General features: G+C 42.2%; 2 protein-coding genes across 2 annotated transcripts in view; both read right to left on the minus strand.

Moving 5' to 3' along the window:
* Nucleotides 1-3,818, minus strand: part of LOC135933950 (cyclic GMP-AMP phosphodiesterase SMPDL3A) — a 202,149-nt gene extending 198,331 nt beyond the window's left edge. Inside the window, exon 1 of the mRNA XM_065475429.1 lies at nt 3,508-3,818. The gene's annotated coding sequence lies outside the window, so the exon portion shown is untranslated. The remainder of the gene's footprint in view (nt 1-3,507) is intronic.
* Nucleotides 3,819-18,046: 14,228 nt separating this feature from the next.
* LOC135934232 (uncharacterized) lies at nt 18,047-19,148 on the minus strand. Its single transcript, XM_065475811.1, has 5 exons — nt 19,045-19,148; nt 18,843-18,980; nt 18,666-18,785; nt 18,521-18,580; nt 18,047-18,253 (listed from the first exon to the last, which is right to left on the minus strand). Exons 1-5 carry the CDS (start codon nt 19,118-19,120, stop codon nt 18,099-18,101), a joined length of 549 nt encoding a protein of 182 aa, XP_065331883.1. The 5' UTR covers nt 19,121-19,148; the 3' UTR covers nt 18,047-18,098.
* Between the last annotated feature and the right edge of the window lie 1,112 nt (nt 19,149-20,260).

The raw sequence follows: 20,260 nt of genomic DNA on the forward strand, positions 1-20,260 counted from the left end.
GAATTTAATTTTACGGTTTCGTAACTTTCCCGCCATATTTGCGCGTCCGGCAGAGCTTTGTTTGTTCCTTTCAAACAAATACACAGTGACATTGATCGCGTTGTGATCACAACACATGCACGTAGACACAAAAAGCAAGCACTCGCCGAATAAACCCTCTTATGTTATTAGCCTGTATTATCAGTCTGCACACTCGGTGTAGCTGCACCTGCTGCTTTGTTGCCGCTGCTCTTGACGATTAAAAAGGGTCGGAACAAAAAGAGAGGCACGCCTGAAGAGACGCCGGCCGCAGAAAAACAAAAGCCGCCGTAATCCGCTGAAAAAATACACAGCTCCCAGCAGGAAAATATGCGCCGTCAAAGGTGAAAACGACCGCTGCAAATCTTCGCCGCTGGTATTTCTGGGCGCGGATTAACGCATCCCGCAATCGCCACCAGAGCCTGCGGCCGCGATTACAAATAGCAACTTTAATTTGTGGTAATACATCACCGAGATGAGTTCGATTATAATAATTAACACCTTTTTATTTGTGTTCTAATAGCTGATTGGCGAATCGATTTATTATATGGCACATCAGGCGAATGGAAATGTAACAAAATACGCGGGGAATGAAATTATTAGGTTGGCACGCCCTTTTTTTGGACTGTCGCATGATTGGCCTGCATTATTTCGACGCCATATTGACTTTTCTGACCGGCGGGAATCAATTCCCAGATCAGGATTCCTTGTAGCTATAAAAATTCCCAATATTGCAAAACCCCAATTATTCTCAAAAGGCAAATGTGTACAATGCATTTCGAGTGGTGAAACGCCATCAGGAGCAAATGCTCGATCCGGATTTTGCACCTATATTCGTGAAAGGCCACTCGGGCAAAGTGGAGCGTTGTGAAAGAAGCAGGGACGACGGGCGCTAAACGTTTCTTTTGTTCCGCGAGCGAGTGGCAGAAAATCTGTGCGAGGGGTGTTTAGAGGTAAAATATGCAGCAGCGAGAGCAAAACAAGCTCTCAGCTCGCTGCGATTACATTCACGGCGCGCGCTGTGCGAAAAGTTTACTCTGCGCGCTGCAGTGGCCGGTGTTAGGTGCAGAGCCAGAGAGCAAGAGAGATAAGTAAGAAGTCGCGTGAAAGCAGGCTACTTCATTTCAGCGACGACTCCCTTTGTCGCCGGCCGAGAGCACACTAGGCCATTATTATGATTTTAAAAGGCGACCTCTCGCTCTCCCTCTCATTCAGACCGTGTAATGGAGTGCCTTTGAAATTATTTATCGTGTGACCGACCGGCGGCGGCAGCCGAGAGAGAGAGAGAAAGAGCCCTTTTTTGCCCAGATACAACACACACATACATACTCGCCGGCCGGGGCTCTCTCATCATTTTTTCATCTTTTGTGAGGGATCAACTCCGTGCACCTCACTCCCGAGGCAGAATGTCGGTCATGTGGGCGAGCTGAGCATAAAAAGCAAGCACGCGGAGACATGCACGGCCCCCCATTCATCACACCCAGCAGCGCCTTGCAGCCTCTCCATTCTTTCGCATAATTACGCTCTGCGTCGAAATCCGAAAGAGAGACTTTTTCGCCGACTCCGCCCGTTTTTCGACTCCACTCGAGATTTGAGTTGTTTTTGTTGCTGCCGTGGCCAAATTTGTAATGCCGCGTGCCACTTTTCCTGATACGTCTGGTTTGAATCGCTTTTGAACGATGAAAAATGAGGACCGTTGACGCTCTTGGAATAATTTGACAAAAAGGTTGAAAAAAAAATTACAAAGCCATTTTATCCTTCCTTGAAGTAGAATAAAACTTTAAGCGAGTGTTCTTGAATTTAATTTAAATTAAAATATCCAATTCAGACGATTTTAAAAGGTTTTTAATTTTAGATGTTGCAAAAATTGACGCTTTGAAAGCTATTTAACTTGGTAATTTCTCCTGTAGCTGGTATAGAAGCAATTTGGTCTCATTTATCTGTGAATGATCTTAACAAGTTGGAATGTGCTAAATCTAGATTGTTTAAAAAAGCCCTCAGCGTAGACGAGAGAATGAAATCCAGATTTTTCTATATGAATTGGTTCAGACTGATTATTTTGTTAATGACCTTAAATCTAAAAGCTCTCTTCCCTCTACAATTGCCTATGAGAAGTTTTTGAATGTTAAACGACAATCTATTGACCCAAAATTTTTGAAACCCCTGCTATGTGTAATTTGGATTGGACTAATACAAATTGTAAAGACAGGGCTATGTTAACTAGATATTCTTTTCATGGCTATCATTTCCTCGTCTGTTCACATAAATGTTTTCATCTCGAAGTCACCGCTAATTGTAAATGTATTTATTGTGATTCTTTGCTTTCTAGTATGTACCATTTACTAGACTGTGTCAAAAAACCTTTAACTTTATCACAAGCATTCCGTTATAATAATAAATTTGTAATTGACTTTTAGTTGTACACCGATGGTGTCCAATAAAATGAATAATAATAATAAAATATCCAATTCTCAAAGTTCTCTTTTCGTCTAATTGTTTTCGTGCGCAATCGCTTCAGTTTTTTTTATTATTATGCAGCATTGATCTCTTTCCGCTGGCTTTAAACAGGGATCGCCGACGAGCGATTAATATACCTGGCCGTAATGGTTATGTAGTGCAAATTTGCATTTTGAACGGTTGATCAACGGTGTTTGCACGAGGTTGAAAAGTTTGTAGGAGTGTGCAAACTGCGGTGTGCTCGGAATTATATTGCAGCGTCAGCGGCTAATTTTTCCGTCGCGCGCGCCGTGTTTGATTCGGGTGTGTGTTGCGGTGTGATCCGCATGCAGCTTTTGATCAACTTTCAAGCAACAGGCATTTTGAAAAGTTTGTCCTTTCGACAGGTGGAATTCAATGCGTCAAAATCAGGGTGGTAAAAAACGGTTTTTATTTACGGTTTGCGCCTCAGTTTTCGATAATTTTTTTATTATTAGCTCATGAAATCGACTTGAAAAAATGCCAGGAATAAATTTTTGGAGGAATTGAGGCAGAAAATGGCAATTTAAAAGGAAAAATCTGCGCAGTAGAGGAAATTTTGACCACTCTGGCCGCAAATTTAAGATTTTCCTGAGGGAAAATTTAATTTCTTGCATTTCTTGCGCTAGAAATTGGTAAAAATCGTCAACAACCCTGGTCAAAATATTTGAAATGCGGAAGAGAACTATTTAATATTTTTTATAAGCGCCAGGAAAATTAGCGAGTGCCAAAGTTTTTAGCAGGAAGCAACGCAATCCGAAACAAACGTTTTTACCTTTGACATTTCAAAGAAACTTTATCAAGTTCAGCTCTGTTTAACAAGGAAACACGTCAAATTCGTGACTCCAAACAAATTTCTTGGACAAGTCCGCAATTAAAAATAGAGCGCACATTGGTTGGAGAACAAAGCGTTCAACTCGGCGATCACATTAAAAATAAACCCGAAGCTGTCAACGATGGTGAAACGCGTCTCGGCCGCAACACTATAATCCGAGGACGAGGAGAAGCGCCTACCTTAATTAAGCGGCTGCTGTGCGTCGGCTCGTTTAACGGGGCAGTTGACGCGTCAATCAACGGCGAGTGGATGACGACGTGCCGGCGCCCGCTCTTCACCTGTTCCGAGCGAGACGACGCAGAGGGAGGGCGAATGGGCCGTAAAGCCGAGAGACAGAGAGCGAGCAGCGAGCACTAATTAAACCGGCACCGCTTAATCGGCGCGCACCACCACGTCAAGCCGGAAAGTTTGTGTCTGTCCAGTGCGTCGAGAGAGACGGGGAGCGTCCGGAGGCGCAGAGAGGGAACTGCCGCTCGTGCCGTCACCAGCGACTGACTGACTGGCCTAGAGAGAGAGCGGAGCCGCCGGCGCCGCCGTCGCTGCCGCCCCGACCACGCATGCGCCTCTCGGCCAGTTTGACTGACACGCAAAAACTCTGCCGGCGCCGCGCGCGCGTTTCTCATTTCGCACCGGCCCACACAGGGATGATAATACGGCGGCGGGTGACGCTCTGCCGACAGCGAATTTGGAGCCGAGCTCGCATTTCTCTTTCCCAATTTATGCCTCATTTGACACCTGATTTATGCGGATTTAAAACAACAAAGCGTGTGCCGCCGGGGGAGTGCGAATTTCCTAAATCTCGTTTTTCGCCGTGGGAGAGGTTGTCTCAAGTCCTCCTTATTGTGATTCTTTTGAAATCTAAAATTAGCACACGAACGTGAAAGGCTGATTTCACTCTCTAACCAGAAAAACTGTAACGCCCTGCCTTGTTATTTTCCATCAAATATTTTTTTACCGATTTAACATTGCTTTTATTTTTATTGGCTTTTGAAACGCATATTTTTTGCACAGAAGATTCACGAAGAGCCAAACCAGAAAATAATAAAATATCCTGTTTCGAGCTTCATTTATGCTTCAACGTAATTCTATGACGATTATTTATTATTAAACAATTTAAAATTATAGAAACAATAATTTATTAGTGTTTAGAGATTTGTAAATTAAGTTTTTTTGGTAAGAAATAATACAAAATCATGAAATAAGAAGCTTTTTAAACTGAAAGAAAACAACAAAGGAAGTATACGCAGTTCTTCTTCAAGCATAATTACGCCATTCCTGAAGGAGAAATCGATAGAGCGCCAAATTCTTCGTGCCACACGCCAGTGCGAATCACGTCAAAGAGGCAGAGATTTGTGTCTCGCAGCAACAAATCAGTCAGATAACTTGGCAGTAATATTTTGAGTGCCGTCTGCCGTCTTTGAGCATGTCGTGCGCAGGTTTTTTTTTTATCTTTTGCTACGAATTCCGGGAATCTCCAACGTTGCATCTCCGCAGCTCCGCGTTCCTCGAAGTATTTGGAATAAGGTGAAATAACAAACAAAACAATATCCGTTCTGATGTGCGCCCCGAGCACATATTTTGAGATCAGAAAAACGGAGAGTTCTTTCTGCTTTAAACTGGCTGCTTTCAATAATGATCAAAAATTCGATGCGGCACCAAATGGAGACTGGCTTGATAAAATTCTGCCCGTACTAAAATTAATTACTTGCTGTTTCCACCGGGGGCCAGATTCACGCGACGTTAGTTAGAGTACAGCGGGAAAGTTACAAACGCAAAATGAAACTGGCTTGGAAAATTAATCCTGAAAATACCTTCAGCACATGAATAATTTTGTTGTTTTTTTCTTTATTAAAAGCTGATTTGTCCGGTAATTTCCGAATCGACCGTTAGATGGCACATCAGGCTAATGGAAATGTAATAAAATACGCGGGAATAAAATTATTAGGTTGGCACGCCTCTTTTTTGACGCTTCTGATTGGCCGCTGGACTGTCAGCGGATTTGCCTCCGTTATTTCGACGCCATATTGAATTCTGACCAGCGGGAACAAACACAGATTGCAACCTGGACCCCGGTGGCCGTTTCCTCATGTTTCACGCATCCTCCGCTATTTTTAACACACCAAAAATCCTTGAAACAGTTAATTAGTGCAAACAACAACCCTTCTCTTACTTGAGCTTGAGCGGATTATGCTCATTTACATAATCCATCGTCTTAGAAGCTTAATAAAATGCGTTCGAAGAAACTCCAAACGAACGACCTGTAAGCACCGCGACTATAATTCATAGGGGATGCGTGGCTTTGGCTGCTCGTGCGTCCCCGACATTTATAGATAGACCGGTGCGGTTGCCGGAACGCAAAGATTGAATCGTGTGTATCGGGAGACAACAACGGGGTGCGTTTCGCTCGCCCACAAAGGATCAAAGCCAATAAGAAATGCCGCGCCGAGCAGGAGCAGAGCACTCAAAGCGAGTGATAAACTCGCGGCGGGCGCGCATTCCTCCGCAACAGGATCAACGAACGCGAACGAACGAACCGATCCACACACACACATCCTGCGCTGCTCCAGAATTTCCGCCTCTCGATCGCAGATGGATAATTAATCCCGGCCGCCGCCTCTCGGAATTCGGATAAATGGATTCGGGATTTGGCCGCGGTCTCCGCGCTTCCGCTGGGCATTCTTCTTCTTTCTCTTGGCTGTGTTTACCCTTCAATATAGGTCCGCGGAGAGAAACAAGAAAGCTAATTTGCTCTCCGCACCTCTGGGTATTGGGATTTGGATGAGTTAAGAAAATTCGGAGGAAATTGGAATTGTTGTTTTTCGGTTGTGTGACTGAAATGTGACCTTAAGCCGTCGTAAAACCCATAAGCACGACATTTTAGAAGAAACAACAACGATAAAACGAATTAAACAGTTGAAATAGGAGTAAAATTTTGAGAATTAAAAATTAAATCCAAGGTTTTCGTGCTGTACTGCGGCTGCAGTGTTGAAAAAGCTTCTAATACAGTAAAATATTTTGGTATTGTTAATTTTATTGATAGGTGGGGGAGGACTAGTGATAATTCAAAATCCTCTGCAGCTAATTTGGGGTGTGAATTTTGTTTTGTAGCTAATGTGCTGTTAATGAGGCCTGCACGGTAAAATACACAAACGTGAAACTGCTCATTTCCATTTTAAAATTTCCCCGAAAAGCCGCCCATCCTCCATTCCTCCTTCAGTTCCTGGAACAATTTAGAATAATTCTCTTCAGTCTTTCAAGAAACAGTATGAAATACAGTAACTGGAAACCCCGCAAAAATCTCCAATAATTAATCAAAGCATGCCAATTAAAACTATTAAATGCCTCTTTCGAATGTAATTTCACAACACTCGAGCAGTTTCAATCCGCCGCGATGAATGGAATTCCCGTGAGTCGAAGACCCGCCGCTTTTGATGTATCCATGCAAAAAAGACTGGCGAGGCGGAGCACCGAGTACGTGGAAAGTATTAATTGGATATTGAAACACAAACAGGCTCGTCAGAAGTGGCAACAGCATTTCAATTAAACCGGCCAAACAAAGAGCATCGCGTTCAATCCGAGCGAGCAAATATTTGCTCCGACACACTGAGCACGCGGTGTTGAGAGAGCGAGCGCATATTATTGCAGACTCGAGGGCCGAAATAATAGCAACAATAATTAGCTCGAGACCCTGATGGGAATGGACCGGCTGCAATCGTCATCTATGCGCGGCTCTCCGCGACCCGATGATGTTGTAATTTAATAATCGCGTCGTCAAACAAGGTGCCAAAATGGTGCGATTATATACCGGGCAGAGGACCCGCGCGGGCTGTGCGCTTTCGCCAACACACCAACAATTCATATTTCATGCATGCACGCGCGGACGCTGCCAATTACGAGCCCAATAAACTGGAATTAAAGCCGGTCGGCGCGTCGTTTAATTTAGTGCGCGCAAGTCGTCTGCTTAATTTATACAATTTGCATTTATTATAGTAATTATGTCCGCGCTCAGCGTCGCAAACATGCATTAAGCCCACATGAGAAAGTTTCGCCGTTCTAAATGTGTGTATGAATATTAATCGTGCGATGAGATACACTTGGCTTGCATAGGCAAGTATGCAATTTGGCTGCTGCCTGGCGTCTCGCTCGGCACATGCACTCTTTATTGCTCAAGTCTCTTCCGCGATGATGCATATGTGTGCTATACAGTACATTTTATTGTCTCTCTCTCTCTCTGTCACAGTGAATGACTAGCTGTTGATTCAGCTTATTTTAAAAACACCAATGAGATATGTATGTATACAGTTATGCTTGTATGTAAATATATTTTGCTGCATTCCATCATGCTCAATCGCATGTCTACTGAATAGAGAAAATTTGCAGAAAAACACCGGGGGCCAGGTTGGGATCTGTGTTGTTTCCCACCGTTCAGAAGTCAATAGGGCGTCGAAGTAATGGAGGCTTCCAAGATGCTTAAATTAACATTTTATAGTTGTTTTGAAGCTGCGCAGTAAACGTATGCGCATTTTAAGCATGCGCAGTATGTTAAGATCGCTTCTTCATTTCACAGGAAGGCTGGAACTCATCACTGCGCATGCGTGACCCAAATTAAAACCTTCTGCGCAGTCGAAATTCCATCGGGTTGCGATCTGTGTTGGTTCCCGATGGTCAGAAGTCAATATGGCGTCGAAATAATGGAGGCAAATCAGGAGAAAGTCCAGCGGCCAATCAGAAGCGTTGAAAAAGAGGCGTGCCGGCCTAATAATTTCATTCCCGCGTATTTTGTTACATTTCCATTGGCCTCTGGTATTCCATCTAACGGTCGATTCGCCAATTACCAGGCTAATCAGCTGTTAGAAAATAAATAACAACAAAAATATGATTGCAATTCAGTCAAAACCTGACCGGTCAAAACTAAAAATTCTTGCAATGAGAGAACCCAAGCTCAAATGCGGGCTGATTTACACGTTCGACTCTGACGAGTTCATTCTGATTTGGGAGGGTTGCTTTCCCTACTTGCTGATTTTCACCTTAATTCCAGAATTTTTCAGAGAATTTTACGGGACGAATGTGTAGCGTTTCAGTTAAAGACCTCCCGGTTTGAGCAAACAACGCTGTTTTGATGTGTTCGAATAGGTTTCAATTTGCTTATATTTCCAGATTGCAAAAAGTAGGTTCAAATTTATTTGCCTCACTGGTTGAAACGGCAGTTTAGAAGAAGGCTTGCAATTGCAACTCACACCTTTGTTATAGATCATAGGCTTGAAGTGATTTTGAAATCCTTTCCTGTCAGATATAATCCGATTTAAAACAGACATTACGATTGCGTGAAACACAGAGCGTTAATGGTGGTGGTGATGGTCGATTTAAATTTCCCATTGTGAGCCTGTCGATTACTCGTCATAAATGATAACGAAATTCAGGCTGACACACGCAGGAAACTGGTTCAGCTCTGATGTAATTATGTGGATTATGTGGATATTGTCGCGCGTTCATTACATTATTTTCCCTGCTCTGCGAACGCGACAAAACACGCATGTAGCAAATTTTAATAAAATCAGCTGGCGTTGCACAATGGACTTTCAATTAGTGCTACGAAAAATGCGCGAGAAACACAATACAGAGCCGGCGGAGTGGCATCGTTCGGCTCATCGAAATTTGTGTGAGCGCGTTCGTTGTAGCGAGCGATCCACGCGCTCACAAAACAAGCCATCTATCACTTAGCCGCGTCAGCGTTCGTGGCAATGAATGTGCGGGGCTGCAAATCCAGCCGCCTGTTTTGTCTGCCACACTATTAAACATGGCGTGGCACATGCACACACACACACACACATGCGTTTGATATATACGTGTATAACATATGAAGCCCGCACTTGACGCGCGCACACACTCGAGCCCAAAGCGGCCGCCTCAAGGGAAGGTGTTGGCACGCACTTGCCTCTCTCGCAAGACCCTCGATTCAATTGCTAGCGTTTTATTTTTCGAATCATTCGCATCCCTCGACACCAGGCAGGCAGAACGCGTGTATATCCACTGGCAATGCCCGCTCCAAATCCCGATTTTTCAGCCGAATTTTTTATTTATTTCTAGATTTAAATTCAAATGCTATTTTTTTGCTTAAAGACCGTCTCTGATGAAGTTTCTGAGCACACCAATCGATTCTTGAGGGTCGAATTAGGTATATTTGATATTTTTTCCGACCAAAAAGTCCGGCGCGACGTGCGAACTTTTTTCCCGCCAAAACAATATAAATGAGAGAAGTGCGCATGCGTGAGAGCTGGCTGGATCTGTCTAAGAAGTCATTCGTACAGGCGGTCTCTCTGCTTAAACCAGCTCTGACGCATGCGCAGCTCTCGCATTCATATGGTTTTGGCGGGAAAAAACGTTCGCACGTCGCGCTGGACTTTTTGGTCGGGAAAAATATGCACTTAACCTAATTCGACCCTCAAGAATCGATTGGTGTGCTCAGAAACTTCGTCAAAGACGGTCTTTAATATTTCATTTAAGCACTATTCTTAAAATAAGGTTAATAGCGGCCTTATTTCACGCAGGCAATGCAAAACTGAACTCTTTAAAGTTGTTCGGAACATGGCGAAGAACATCGAGTTCGTCGTCTCATTGCACTCTCTCAATCGCTTTCCCTGCGTCCTACATTGGCACTTTTTTTTTATCTAGTTTCCAAGTACACTCGCTCGTCAGTACATCGCTTCACCGCAAACTAACAAAGTTAGAACAACAAGCAGAAACACGGTATATGTACCAGAGAGAAAAAGAGAAATGTCGGGGCCGACAAAAATAGGAGCACTCGCGCGCGCGTTTGAAGTTCATCTTTTTGCAGCAGTTTTGACTCGCGGCGGCGTTGTCGGAGCGCGCTCGGGCGAAATCTGCATAATGCATGCGCGAGTGTAATCCTGCGAGAGCAAGCAACCGAACGGATGGAACTGCTGGATGGATGGATCTGTGACACGATATAGCGTACAGACAGAATCTACCTCCGCGCGCATTGCTTACACTCGAAAAAATCTGCGCTAAACCAACATGCATCGCGTTATAAGTTCAAATAAAAAAAAGAATGTTCTGCTTTTAATAAGACCGTCTTTGACGAAGATTCTGAGCACACCAATCGATTCTTGAGGGTCAAATTAGGTAGAGTGGACATTTTTCCCGACTAAAAAGGGCAGCGCGACGTAAGAACTTTTTTCCCGCCAAAACAATTAGAGAACTGCACATGCGTCAGAGCTGGTTTGAGCACTTGCTGAGAGACCGCCTGTACGAATGACTTTTTTGTCAGATCCAGCCAGCTCTGACGCATGCGCAGTCCTCGTCATATTATTTTGGCGGGAAAAAAGTTCCTACGTCGCGCTGAACGTTTTGGTTGGAAAAAATATCCACTTTACCTAATTCGACCCTCAGGAATCGATTGGTGTGCTCAGAAACTTCATCAAAGACGGTCTTTAAATGATTAAATACAAATTAATCATAGAATAAAGCCTGAGAGTGAGTCCAGTAGGTGACTACAAGAGTACGTGTGCTGCCGAAAGCGTGTTTTTGCAACAAAGGATTCTAGCAGTGTATTTTGGGAGGGCTCCACCGACCGACACAGTTCTTCAGCGGCACACATGTGCACCACGGGGTTGCATACATGTATGCATATTGTTCCATCGAGCAGCAGTCCCGTGGGTTTCTCCCCAATCTGTTTTGTCCGCCGCGTGTGTTATGATGAAGGCCTCCTCCGCGTGTGCATTACGGACCATCTATATGCCAGCGCACCGCATGGGAGTCTAATGTGACTTATTGGAACTGGGAAAACTTGGAAATTACTCTATACGTATACTTCATCCCACCGACCGACCGACCTACGTACACACACACTACCTCGTCGCTTGATTCTGTAATCATAAACACACTTTACTCGGTGCAAGCTGTGGTGTTGCACGCCCAACGCAGGGATTTGGTGTTTGGTGTTTGCGGCCAACGTGCAATGGAATAACTTTGTGCAAATATTCTGCAATGAGTCTCGTGAAACGCTTAGTGCGGTGATTGCTGACTCTGACGGGTTTAAGAGACGTGGAGGATTTTTTATTGTATTAAAGTACAAAATAATCCGGCTTCCCTTGCCTTTATAGTTATAAATCTTTTTACAAAATAAATTCAACGACCTGGATCATGAAGATGGAAATACAGATGAATGATTTTAATTTATAAAGAATAAATGAAAATATTGACGGGTGCTTTTTGCACCACCAAGGCAAATTATTTTAATATTTCTTCTGAAAAGTCTGTTTCAGTTTTTTTAAAAAGCCAAGAGTCACAAGCAACTTATTTAACCTTCACTGGCATTTTATCTAAAATTTTCTTTACTGAAATGACAGAAAATGTATCTACAGGATCAAAATTCACCAGTCGCATAAGCCCTTAGAGTTCGTAGCCGCCAACAGATGGCGCCACCGTATACTTTAGTAATAAATTTAATTTTAAGACACTTCCGCTGCGATTTCAGACTCAATCCTGCTACTGAGCATTCTTCACTTAATATACTTTTCTTTGACGTGCTGAAAATTAAAATCAGTCCAGCCATTCACCGTAAAAACGCAGGAAAAGATTTTATATTTAAAAAAATAGTTTTTTCACAATTCTACGGTGATTGGCTTAACTGATTTTGGTTTTCGGCACACCAAAAGAAAGCATATTAAGTGAAGAATGCACAGTGCCAGGGATTGAGTCTGAAATCGCAGCGGAAGTGTCTTAAAAACTAAATTTATTACGAAAATATACGGTGGCGCCATCTTCTGGCAGCTTCGAACACTAAGGCGAATTAAATATACTATATATTGAATTCAGGAATTTCAGCCTTACCTTTGGCTTCTTCAAATAGTTCCAGAGAGTTCGAAATGGATTGCTCGTCGGAGCAGAAGCTGCACGTCTTTTCTGAAACCTCCACAGTGACATTAATATTTTCTGCAAACATCGTGCGCGCTGCAGTTTTATGTGACACGCATGACCCCACATACGACCGATAGCATCGGGCGATAAAAATTCACCTTAGCAGTGCAACAAAATTTTATTGTTTCATGGACTGGATTTACGATTTCAATTTCTCAGGAGAAATCAAAACTGGCCTCTTTCTCTATGCTTTCTCGTCGTGCAATATAGGGGCAGCGCAGCGCAAAATACGAGTCTTCCATACCGATGAAAAGCGTTTTCGTTTTACGACGCTCGTCCGCCGCCCGCCCGCCCGTTTGCGTCTCGAAATCGCGTACACGTAGCATTATTATTCTTTTAATGTCGTGCCCCGGCGCAGGAAATGATTGCACTAATGCGTGTGTAATTAGACTGTGTCCCGGCGCCGCTCGCGCGCGGTAACCTCAAAAACGCGTCTTCTCCTCGCCCGGCCGGCGTATGGATGCAGGCAGGCGCAGGCAGACACGCATGAATATGCTACTGTTGGCAAGCGCGCGATTTTATAATTCAAATTTTACAGCGTCGTAAAAATGTTCGCGTAGCTGCAGAATCATAAAGATACGGTCTTAACGTTTTGCGCCGCCAAATACATTATTACGAGAGTTGTTGTAATTCTTGCTGCTGCCTTCACCCTGCTTCACAGTGAAAGTAATTTTTATTTCACCCTCCGCGCGTGCGACAGAGGTGAAAGTGTTGTTTTTTAGAGAGCTTGCATTTTTTGTTTTGACTCTTGAAGAGTTAAAAAAACGTATGCAACATTTTTATGTAAGTTACACACGTAAAATTAAATTTGCTTGAAAAGATACCTTCAGCACAATGAATATTTTTGTTAATATTTCTTTAAAAACGGCTGATTAGCCCGGTAATTGGCGAATCGACCGTTAGATGGAACATCAGGTTAATGGAAATGTTAACAAAATACGCAGGATTGATATTATTAGGTTGCCACGCCTCTTTTTTGACGCTTCTGATTGGCAGCTGGACTGTCTCCTGGTTGGCCTCCATTATTTCGACGCCATATTGAATTCTGACCGGCGGGAAACCAACACAGATCGCAACCCAGCCCCCGGTGATCAAATGTCACCGTTAAAATTTAAAATTCAAATGAAGCGTGACCTGCATTTGTTCAGATGGAAATGTTTTTCTAGATTTTCAACAAGCACTTCATTTAAATTCGCGGCATATAATTAATTGCTGTTTTCCAATTGAGACAACTCGAGAGCTAGCTGACATGCTTTCAATGCACCGAGAGATTCGACGATTGCACCTGAGAAGGTTTAAGAGAGGCGAGGATTTCGCATGATGTTGGCAGGTTAGCTGGTTAAGAGCAAATGCAAAACAGATGCAAATGCCACGGTGGAGGATTCTTTTCAGGAAAATTTTGACGTTTAATGTATCGCAGAGTGACAACATAATTATACACGCAGCTGTGGTTAACGAGCTGAAGGCAGCAAGTAAACACTCGAATTAACATTTTTTCACTCTTGGTTGGTTCGTGTTCGTACACCTTTTTCACCATTGTCAAGGTAACGTACGAGTACGAGCTTTTGACGGAACGCACAAATTCCAAAACAATTAATACAGCAAAATTTAATAAATCGTAAATCACGTCTCGTTGAAATGTTGCCAAAATCATTTTTACAGCACAAAAATTCATCTCTAATTCTATACGAAAAATATTTATAAAACGTACTAACAGTTAAGGAGCGTAATATCTTATTCGTGTTTTTCTTGCACGACATATTTGAATAATTTTAAATGTAAATTTTGTGTCAAGAGTGTGCGAAAAATATAAATTTTGATCATTGAATGCCCGTAAAACCCGCCAAAAATAAGTCAAATAGGGCCAAGTTACGGCACAAAAAAAATCAACAGGAAATCTTTCGCCTGATTTGGAAGACTTTGTTACAGTCTTGCAGAACCAAGTTAAAGAGGAATGATACTGCAAAAGCCTGGAAAATGCTTGTTGCCAATGCATAAACTCGTCCCTTAGGATTCAGTTGAAGCCTGAATTGACCTAAGAAGCACTGTAATTTTTTTAGAATATTGGCTGGAAAGTTAGCGTGTTTTTCAAATGGTACTGGCTGTCTTCTTACTTGAAATCCGATTTTATTTCAAAACCAAGAGTTTCCCCAATAAGTGGCACACACCGTTGGACAGATCTCGACGAGACGAATCGGAATAGGCCAAGAAAATATGTTCAAGCACTCAAAAATTTGGAGAAAATTGGCAAAATTTGAATTTTTACTGTAGGAAGGTCCTTTTTTTATTAATGCACATTGTTGAACATTAATTGATCAATTGTGTATGGCATCCAACAATTCAAATAATTTTCAATTGTTGCCCTGTATCAGTCCACTTTTGAAAAATATTAATCCTTGAATTATATGATAGAAGAATTAGCTGGAAATTGAGGTGGTAACAGTAAAACAAAACATCCCTGCGTTTTGTCTTTGAACTTCTCTCTGGCTATCAAATATGTCGAATCATGTTGCAGCTCCATATAAAACCAATTTAAAGATGGCGTAATTTGCAAATTGCATTTTCAGGAAAGTGAAGGCTTAAACGGCAGGAATAGAATGGAATGGAACGCGACTATTTGAATAAACAAGTGACAGGTGGCATAGCGGCGGCGGCGGACGAGAAAAACAGCAATCTTTGCGCCTATAGCTGGCAGCTTGGAGCTTGGAGGCCGGGATTCTTTTTACCTCACTTTAAATGCAAATTCGGGTATGGTGCGTGCGTGCGCGCGCGGCGAGTATGTATCTCGTTTCGAAATCCATTGTGCGTCGGCCGCCGAGTGGATTTGTGCGTGCGCGTTCGGGCCAAACGGCGCCATCGTGTAATGTCTGTGCGCTATCTGGCGCCGCGTGCTCTCCGTTCCGCACAATCAGCAGCATAGGTAAGCAAACTCGCTTTCCGGCGAGCTCTGCTTTTTTTCTGTATAATAAAAAGCCGCGCCGTTGTACCTGCGCTCTGCCCTGCACAAAAGCGCGTGCATACTGTTTCCTCTCGCAGCCTGAGTTACGCTCTTAATAGGATTGGACTTGGCAAATCTCCTGCGTGCCCTGCTAACAGCCCCAGATAAAACTTGTTTAGCTTTTTGGTGAGCTGCATGTATGCCTATATATGAGTTTGAGCAAAAAGTGCAGCAGTTTCATCAACTGGCACCATTTGCTCTTATCTCCGGGCCTTTTTTCGCTTTTTCCCTCTGCTCGCAGATGAGACGTGAAATAAACCGGCTCGGTAATGTATCGTCCCCCCTTTTTTTGCAGAGCAGCAGATTTTATTGAACCTGCAGCTTTGTGAATAGCATTTATGGCAAATTGAAGGAATTGAGGAAAGTAGAACTCTTTTTTGTTCTGCTTTGCCTGCATTTTAAACAAACACTTTCCTGAAGTCAATTGCCTTCAATTTTAGAAATTAAATCGCAAACATACATGATTGAAGTGTATGTTATTTTATTTGCTGAGCTGAATGAGTCACAAAATGTACACGCTCCCCAGGGTTCGTCAATTTTGCAATGCGCAAAAATATCAGCTGGATTTAACCCCCGAAAAACCATATTTTGCGGCAGGAAAGTAACAAATTTTGAAAAATTTCGACGCGCGTTACAATTTTTGGTCTTTTCATGAAACCAGTTGAATTTTTACTGATTTTGTAAAACCCCTATATTTTTGGTTATTCATCATGAGCTCTATTGTGCTTCAAAAAAATGCACGTGTGTCGGAAAAATACACAAATTTCAGAAAAAAAACAGTTTTTTGCAATACAGTGGGTTTTCCCAGAAAACTTTGACGCTCACACATACTTTAAATTTAGAAAAAAAAAATTTTCAAAGCAATTTCCTCGTTGTTTGAGATGCAAATAGAAACAATAGAATTTCACTCTGGGAAATTTATCAAAGAATGTAATTTTAGTATTGTGAATTGTTTCTTTTGTCGCAGAAATTTTTCACATGAGTTCATTACACGCCCTTTCGTTTTTATTGCGCTCACTGAGAACGAGAACAGTCGAGCGTTTTTCAACAACCAGTGATTCAAAATTTCGTTTTGCTGGGAGAGCAGGGTTCGCAAAAACCAGCATTTTCCTGGAAAAACCAACTGCATTGCTAAAAATGTTTTTTTTCTGCAATTGACCAGTTGCATAAACCCTTAGTTATTGAAGCCGCCAGCAGATTGCGCAACCACAGACTTTCTTAAAAAATTTGTTTTAAGCAGTTTTAAGGCATTTCCGCTGCGATTTCAGACTCAATCTATCTACTGTGCATTCTTCAATTAATTTGCTAATTTTTGACGTGCTGAAAACCAAAATCGGTTCAGCCATCCGCCGTAGAAACGTTGGAAAAGATTTTTTTTTTCAAAAAATAGTTTTTCACGATTCTACGGCGATTGGCTGAACCGATTTTGGTTTTCAGCACCTCAAAAATTAGCAAATTAATTGAAGAATGCACAGTAGCTAGATTGAGTCTGAAATCGCAGCGGAAGTGCCTTAAAATCTAAAGTCTACGGTGGGAGCCATCTGTTGGCGGCTTCGTACACTTAGGGTTTATGCAACTGGTGAAATAGGCGCATTTTTCCGATTCACATGGAAGATCAAAAACTCTCATGTTGGATTGCAAAAAAAATGAATTTTTGCAGCCAGTGGTTTCACCAAGAGACCAAAAATCTTATCTCTCATCGAAATTTTCTAAAATTTCTGGCTTTTTTGGCGCGAAAGATGACTTTTTTCGGGTTTAATTCGGAAAAATGTGGGGAAACCCAAAACTGGTGGGTTTTTCCTGCTGGTTTTTAGCGCTAAAACCCAAAGTGGTGCATTTTTGCGCATATATTGCAAAATTGGCGAACCCTGTGAAAGAGTACTAATGATGAGGCAAGTGCGGATAAGAAAAAGCTAACTGTACAATTCAAGAGCGTGTTATTTTAGTTTCCTTAAATTAATTTAAAATCTGTTGTTAAACTATTTTCCTAAATGATTTCATGTCCTTTAGTGAGTGTGATGATGAAAGGGCGCCATCAAAAATGCGTAATTCTGACCCTGAAAGAAGAAATTTAATATCCACCCTTAATTTCGTGTTTACAAATTTAGCAAAAATCCATCTCTAAAAAAGCAGCAAATTACTGACAACATAAAAAAATATCGTCCTTGTAAATTGTGCACCGCCGATGTTTTATATCTAGTTTTGAAAACATGGAAATTTCATTTTCGAATTTAACCATCGTGTGCGACTTGACTTGCCATTTTCTCCATGAGCAAACGGAGCGTTTTTGACGGCCGGATTTTGCTCGCCTAATGACGCATGCATCACTCTCTCGCGGCGGCGGCGGCGGCGTCTCTCGATTCCGCCATTCGTCAATGATGCTGCTGGGCTTTCCTTCGAGACGCGCCGTTCAAAAGCAAAAAGTCGGCAAACTCGATCGTTCATTCGCTCTGCCGGAGAAAAATGCCCGCGTTAAATTGATAGATTTCGCCGGGCCGCGTTTATGGGGGCGCTTCTCTTTCTCGCATGTAATGTTTGTCCAGCTAAAAAGTAATCAAGAGATACTTGGCGTCGGCTGGCTCTTGCCACCAGAGATTTATCTCTGCGATATATTTCACGCGGGAATTACAGCTATTTTCTTTTTCCCTTCATATACCGACTATTGTAGGAGAAAAATGTCGTCAAGCTCGAGAGCTAGTTTGTCCTTTGCAAACATGATCATTTTTCACGCAAAAGAAAGGTTCTAAAATAAAAGATTTTGATTCCAATCAAGTCTATAATGTTGTTTATTAGAATTGAAATCTATATTGATTGAATTTGATTATTTGTTCCTCAGAGCATAATTGGATTGCGAGTTACTTGAGCGTTGTCTATATATAATCCAGCTCTACTTCTTTTGCATCTGATGCAGCAAATAACGATGGCCACAACAACGAGAATCGTTAACACGGCGATGATTCCAATGATTATGTACATCCACTTGTCATCTACAAAGCAACAAAATGTTTTATTAGTACTTTATTAAGCTACTTAAAACGGAAACAAAGAGAATTTGATTCAAAATCACTTGGAATAGGAATTTCGTGGCCAATGAATGGATATATCACACAAAATAAATGAAAAATTTGACTCTTTTTGGTTTGGAAATATCAGTTCTTTACGAATTAAATCTTCTGATCATTAAAACTAATTTTATTTTTAAGAGATAATTTAAGGTGAGAGTCACTAGGTTTTTGAAACTCGTATAGACTCACCAGCTTTGCATTTGCAATTTTCCTGATCAAGCATAATTGTAACTCCATTTGAGGTAGCATCTGGTGACGGTTTCCAATTCGCAAATATGTAAATATGAATATATTAATTCTGTGGACACAGTATTTTATTGGTTAACCGGAATACCTAGCTTTTGCCAATGGTTTCTGTTGCACGAAAGTTTGAGTTGGTTTGAGCGGTTGCTGCAATCGCAAGATACTTTTCTCTTCAGCAAATCGATGACAGAACCAGCGGTATGACACAAAGCTGCAGAAAATTATTGGTTATTTAGAAATAAAATTTCTTGTGGGATATAATACTAACCACAATAATTTTTGGCGTCCTTAGATTCCTTAGATTTGCAGAACTGCCCTGGGTCGTTGTCAGTGGCACCTCTGCACAGATAAACCTTGTTTTCTTTGTCCTCATTTAAATTTGGTTTTTCGCATTTGGTTTCATTCCCTGGAGTTATAATATTTCATGTTTTAGTGAATTCACGAATATGCTTAAAAAGCTCGGTACTCACCTACAGTAGCTATGTCTCCACATAACCCATTTTGAAAACTTATCAACGATAACACGAATAAAAACCAGACAAGCATTTTGTGACCAATCTGGTGCGGCCTGCTCCCAAGATTGGTTTGTTTTAAATTCAAAGCGTATGGAGAAGAAGGAAGTGCATGTTTCTTGCGCTTATCATCCAAATACGTCAAGGAATATTAATCCAGATTGTACGCAAGTGAGAAAAAACAGGAACTTATCAAATTGAGTCATTTTTCTTCCGGCTACGATTTCTTTTATCGAGTTGAGGGGACAGAAATACCAAGAACAAAATATTTAATTCAAGCACTCTAACTTTTGAGTTCTCTGCTTCACAAATTAAGATCCACATACACTGCTTGTGCAGTCAAATTTATTAAACGCAGAATAAATTTGAAAAAAGCTTTTGAGCAGACTGAAAAGTCCAGAGGGACGTGCGAACTTTTTTTCCCGCCAAGACAATATGAACGTATATGCGAGAGCTGCGCATGCGTGAGAGCTGGCTGGATCTGACAAAGAAGTCATTCGTACAGGCGGTCTCTCTGCAAGTGCTCAAACCAGCTCTGACGCATGCGCAGTTGACGCATTCATATTGTTTTGGCGGGAAAAAACGTTCTTACGTCGCGCTGGACTTTTTGGACGGAAAAAACATCCACTTTACCTAATTCGACCCTCAAGAATCGATTGGTGTGCTCAGAAACTTCGTCAAAGACGGTCTTTAAGCATTTCAAAAGCGGTAATTGTCAATTAGACATGCTTTTTGCTTGTCAAATTGAGATTTTTTTAGAAAGTGTGTCTGAAAAATTTATTTCATCCGAGCAATATAAAAGATAGGGCAAGGCATGCTGCCAGCTCATTTTTCCTTCTTTCCTCTCGAATAAACTGTGCATTCGACTGCTCGATCCGTGCGGATATCCGCGCCCATACCCAGCGACCCGCGACGGACGCGAAGCAGCCGTAAAATGAACAAATTCATTTGTATTCGCGCCGCCGGTCCTTGTCGCCGTAATTGCACGAGCAAGGTGTCACGGCACAAAGCAATAGCACCGCATTTCCCTTGCTACTTCTTTTCGCCGCGCGCATCTCGAAAGAATGCCGTCGTATACGTCGCCAGCGGCGCCGAAACTGGGTCAGCGCCGCGCGGCGTTTAATGCAAAAGCAGGCAGCTGCACAATGCCTAATTCATAATCAGAGAACGCCGA

Source organism: Cloeon dipterum, chromosome 1 (genome assembly GCF_949628265.1).
Source record: "Cloeon dipterum chromosome 1, ieCloDipt1.1, whole genome shotgun sequence".
In the NCBI taxonomy this organism is placed as follows: domain Eukaryota; kingdom Metazoa; phylum Arthropoda; class Insecta; order Ephemeroptera; family Baetidae; genus Cloeon; species Cloeon dipterum.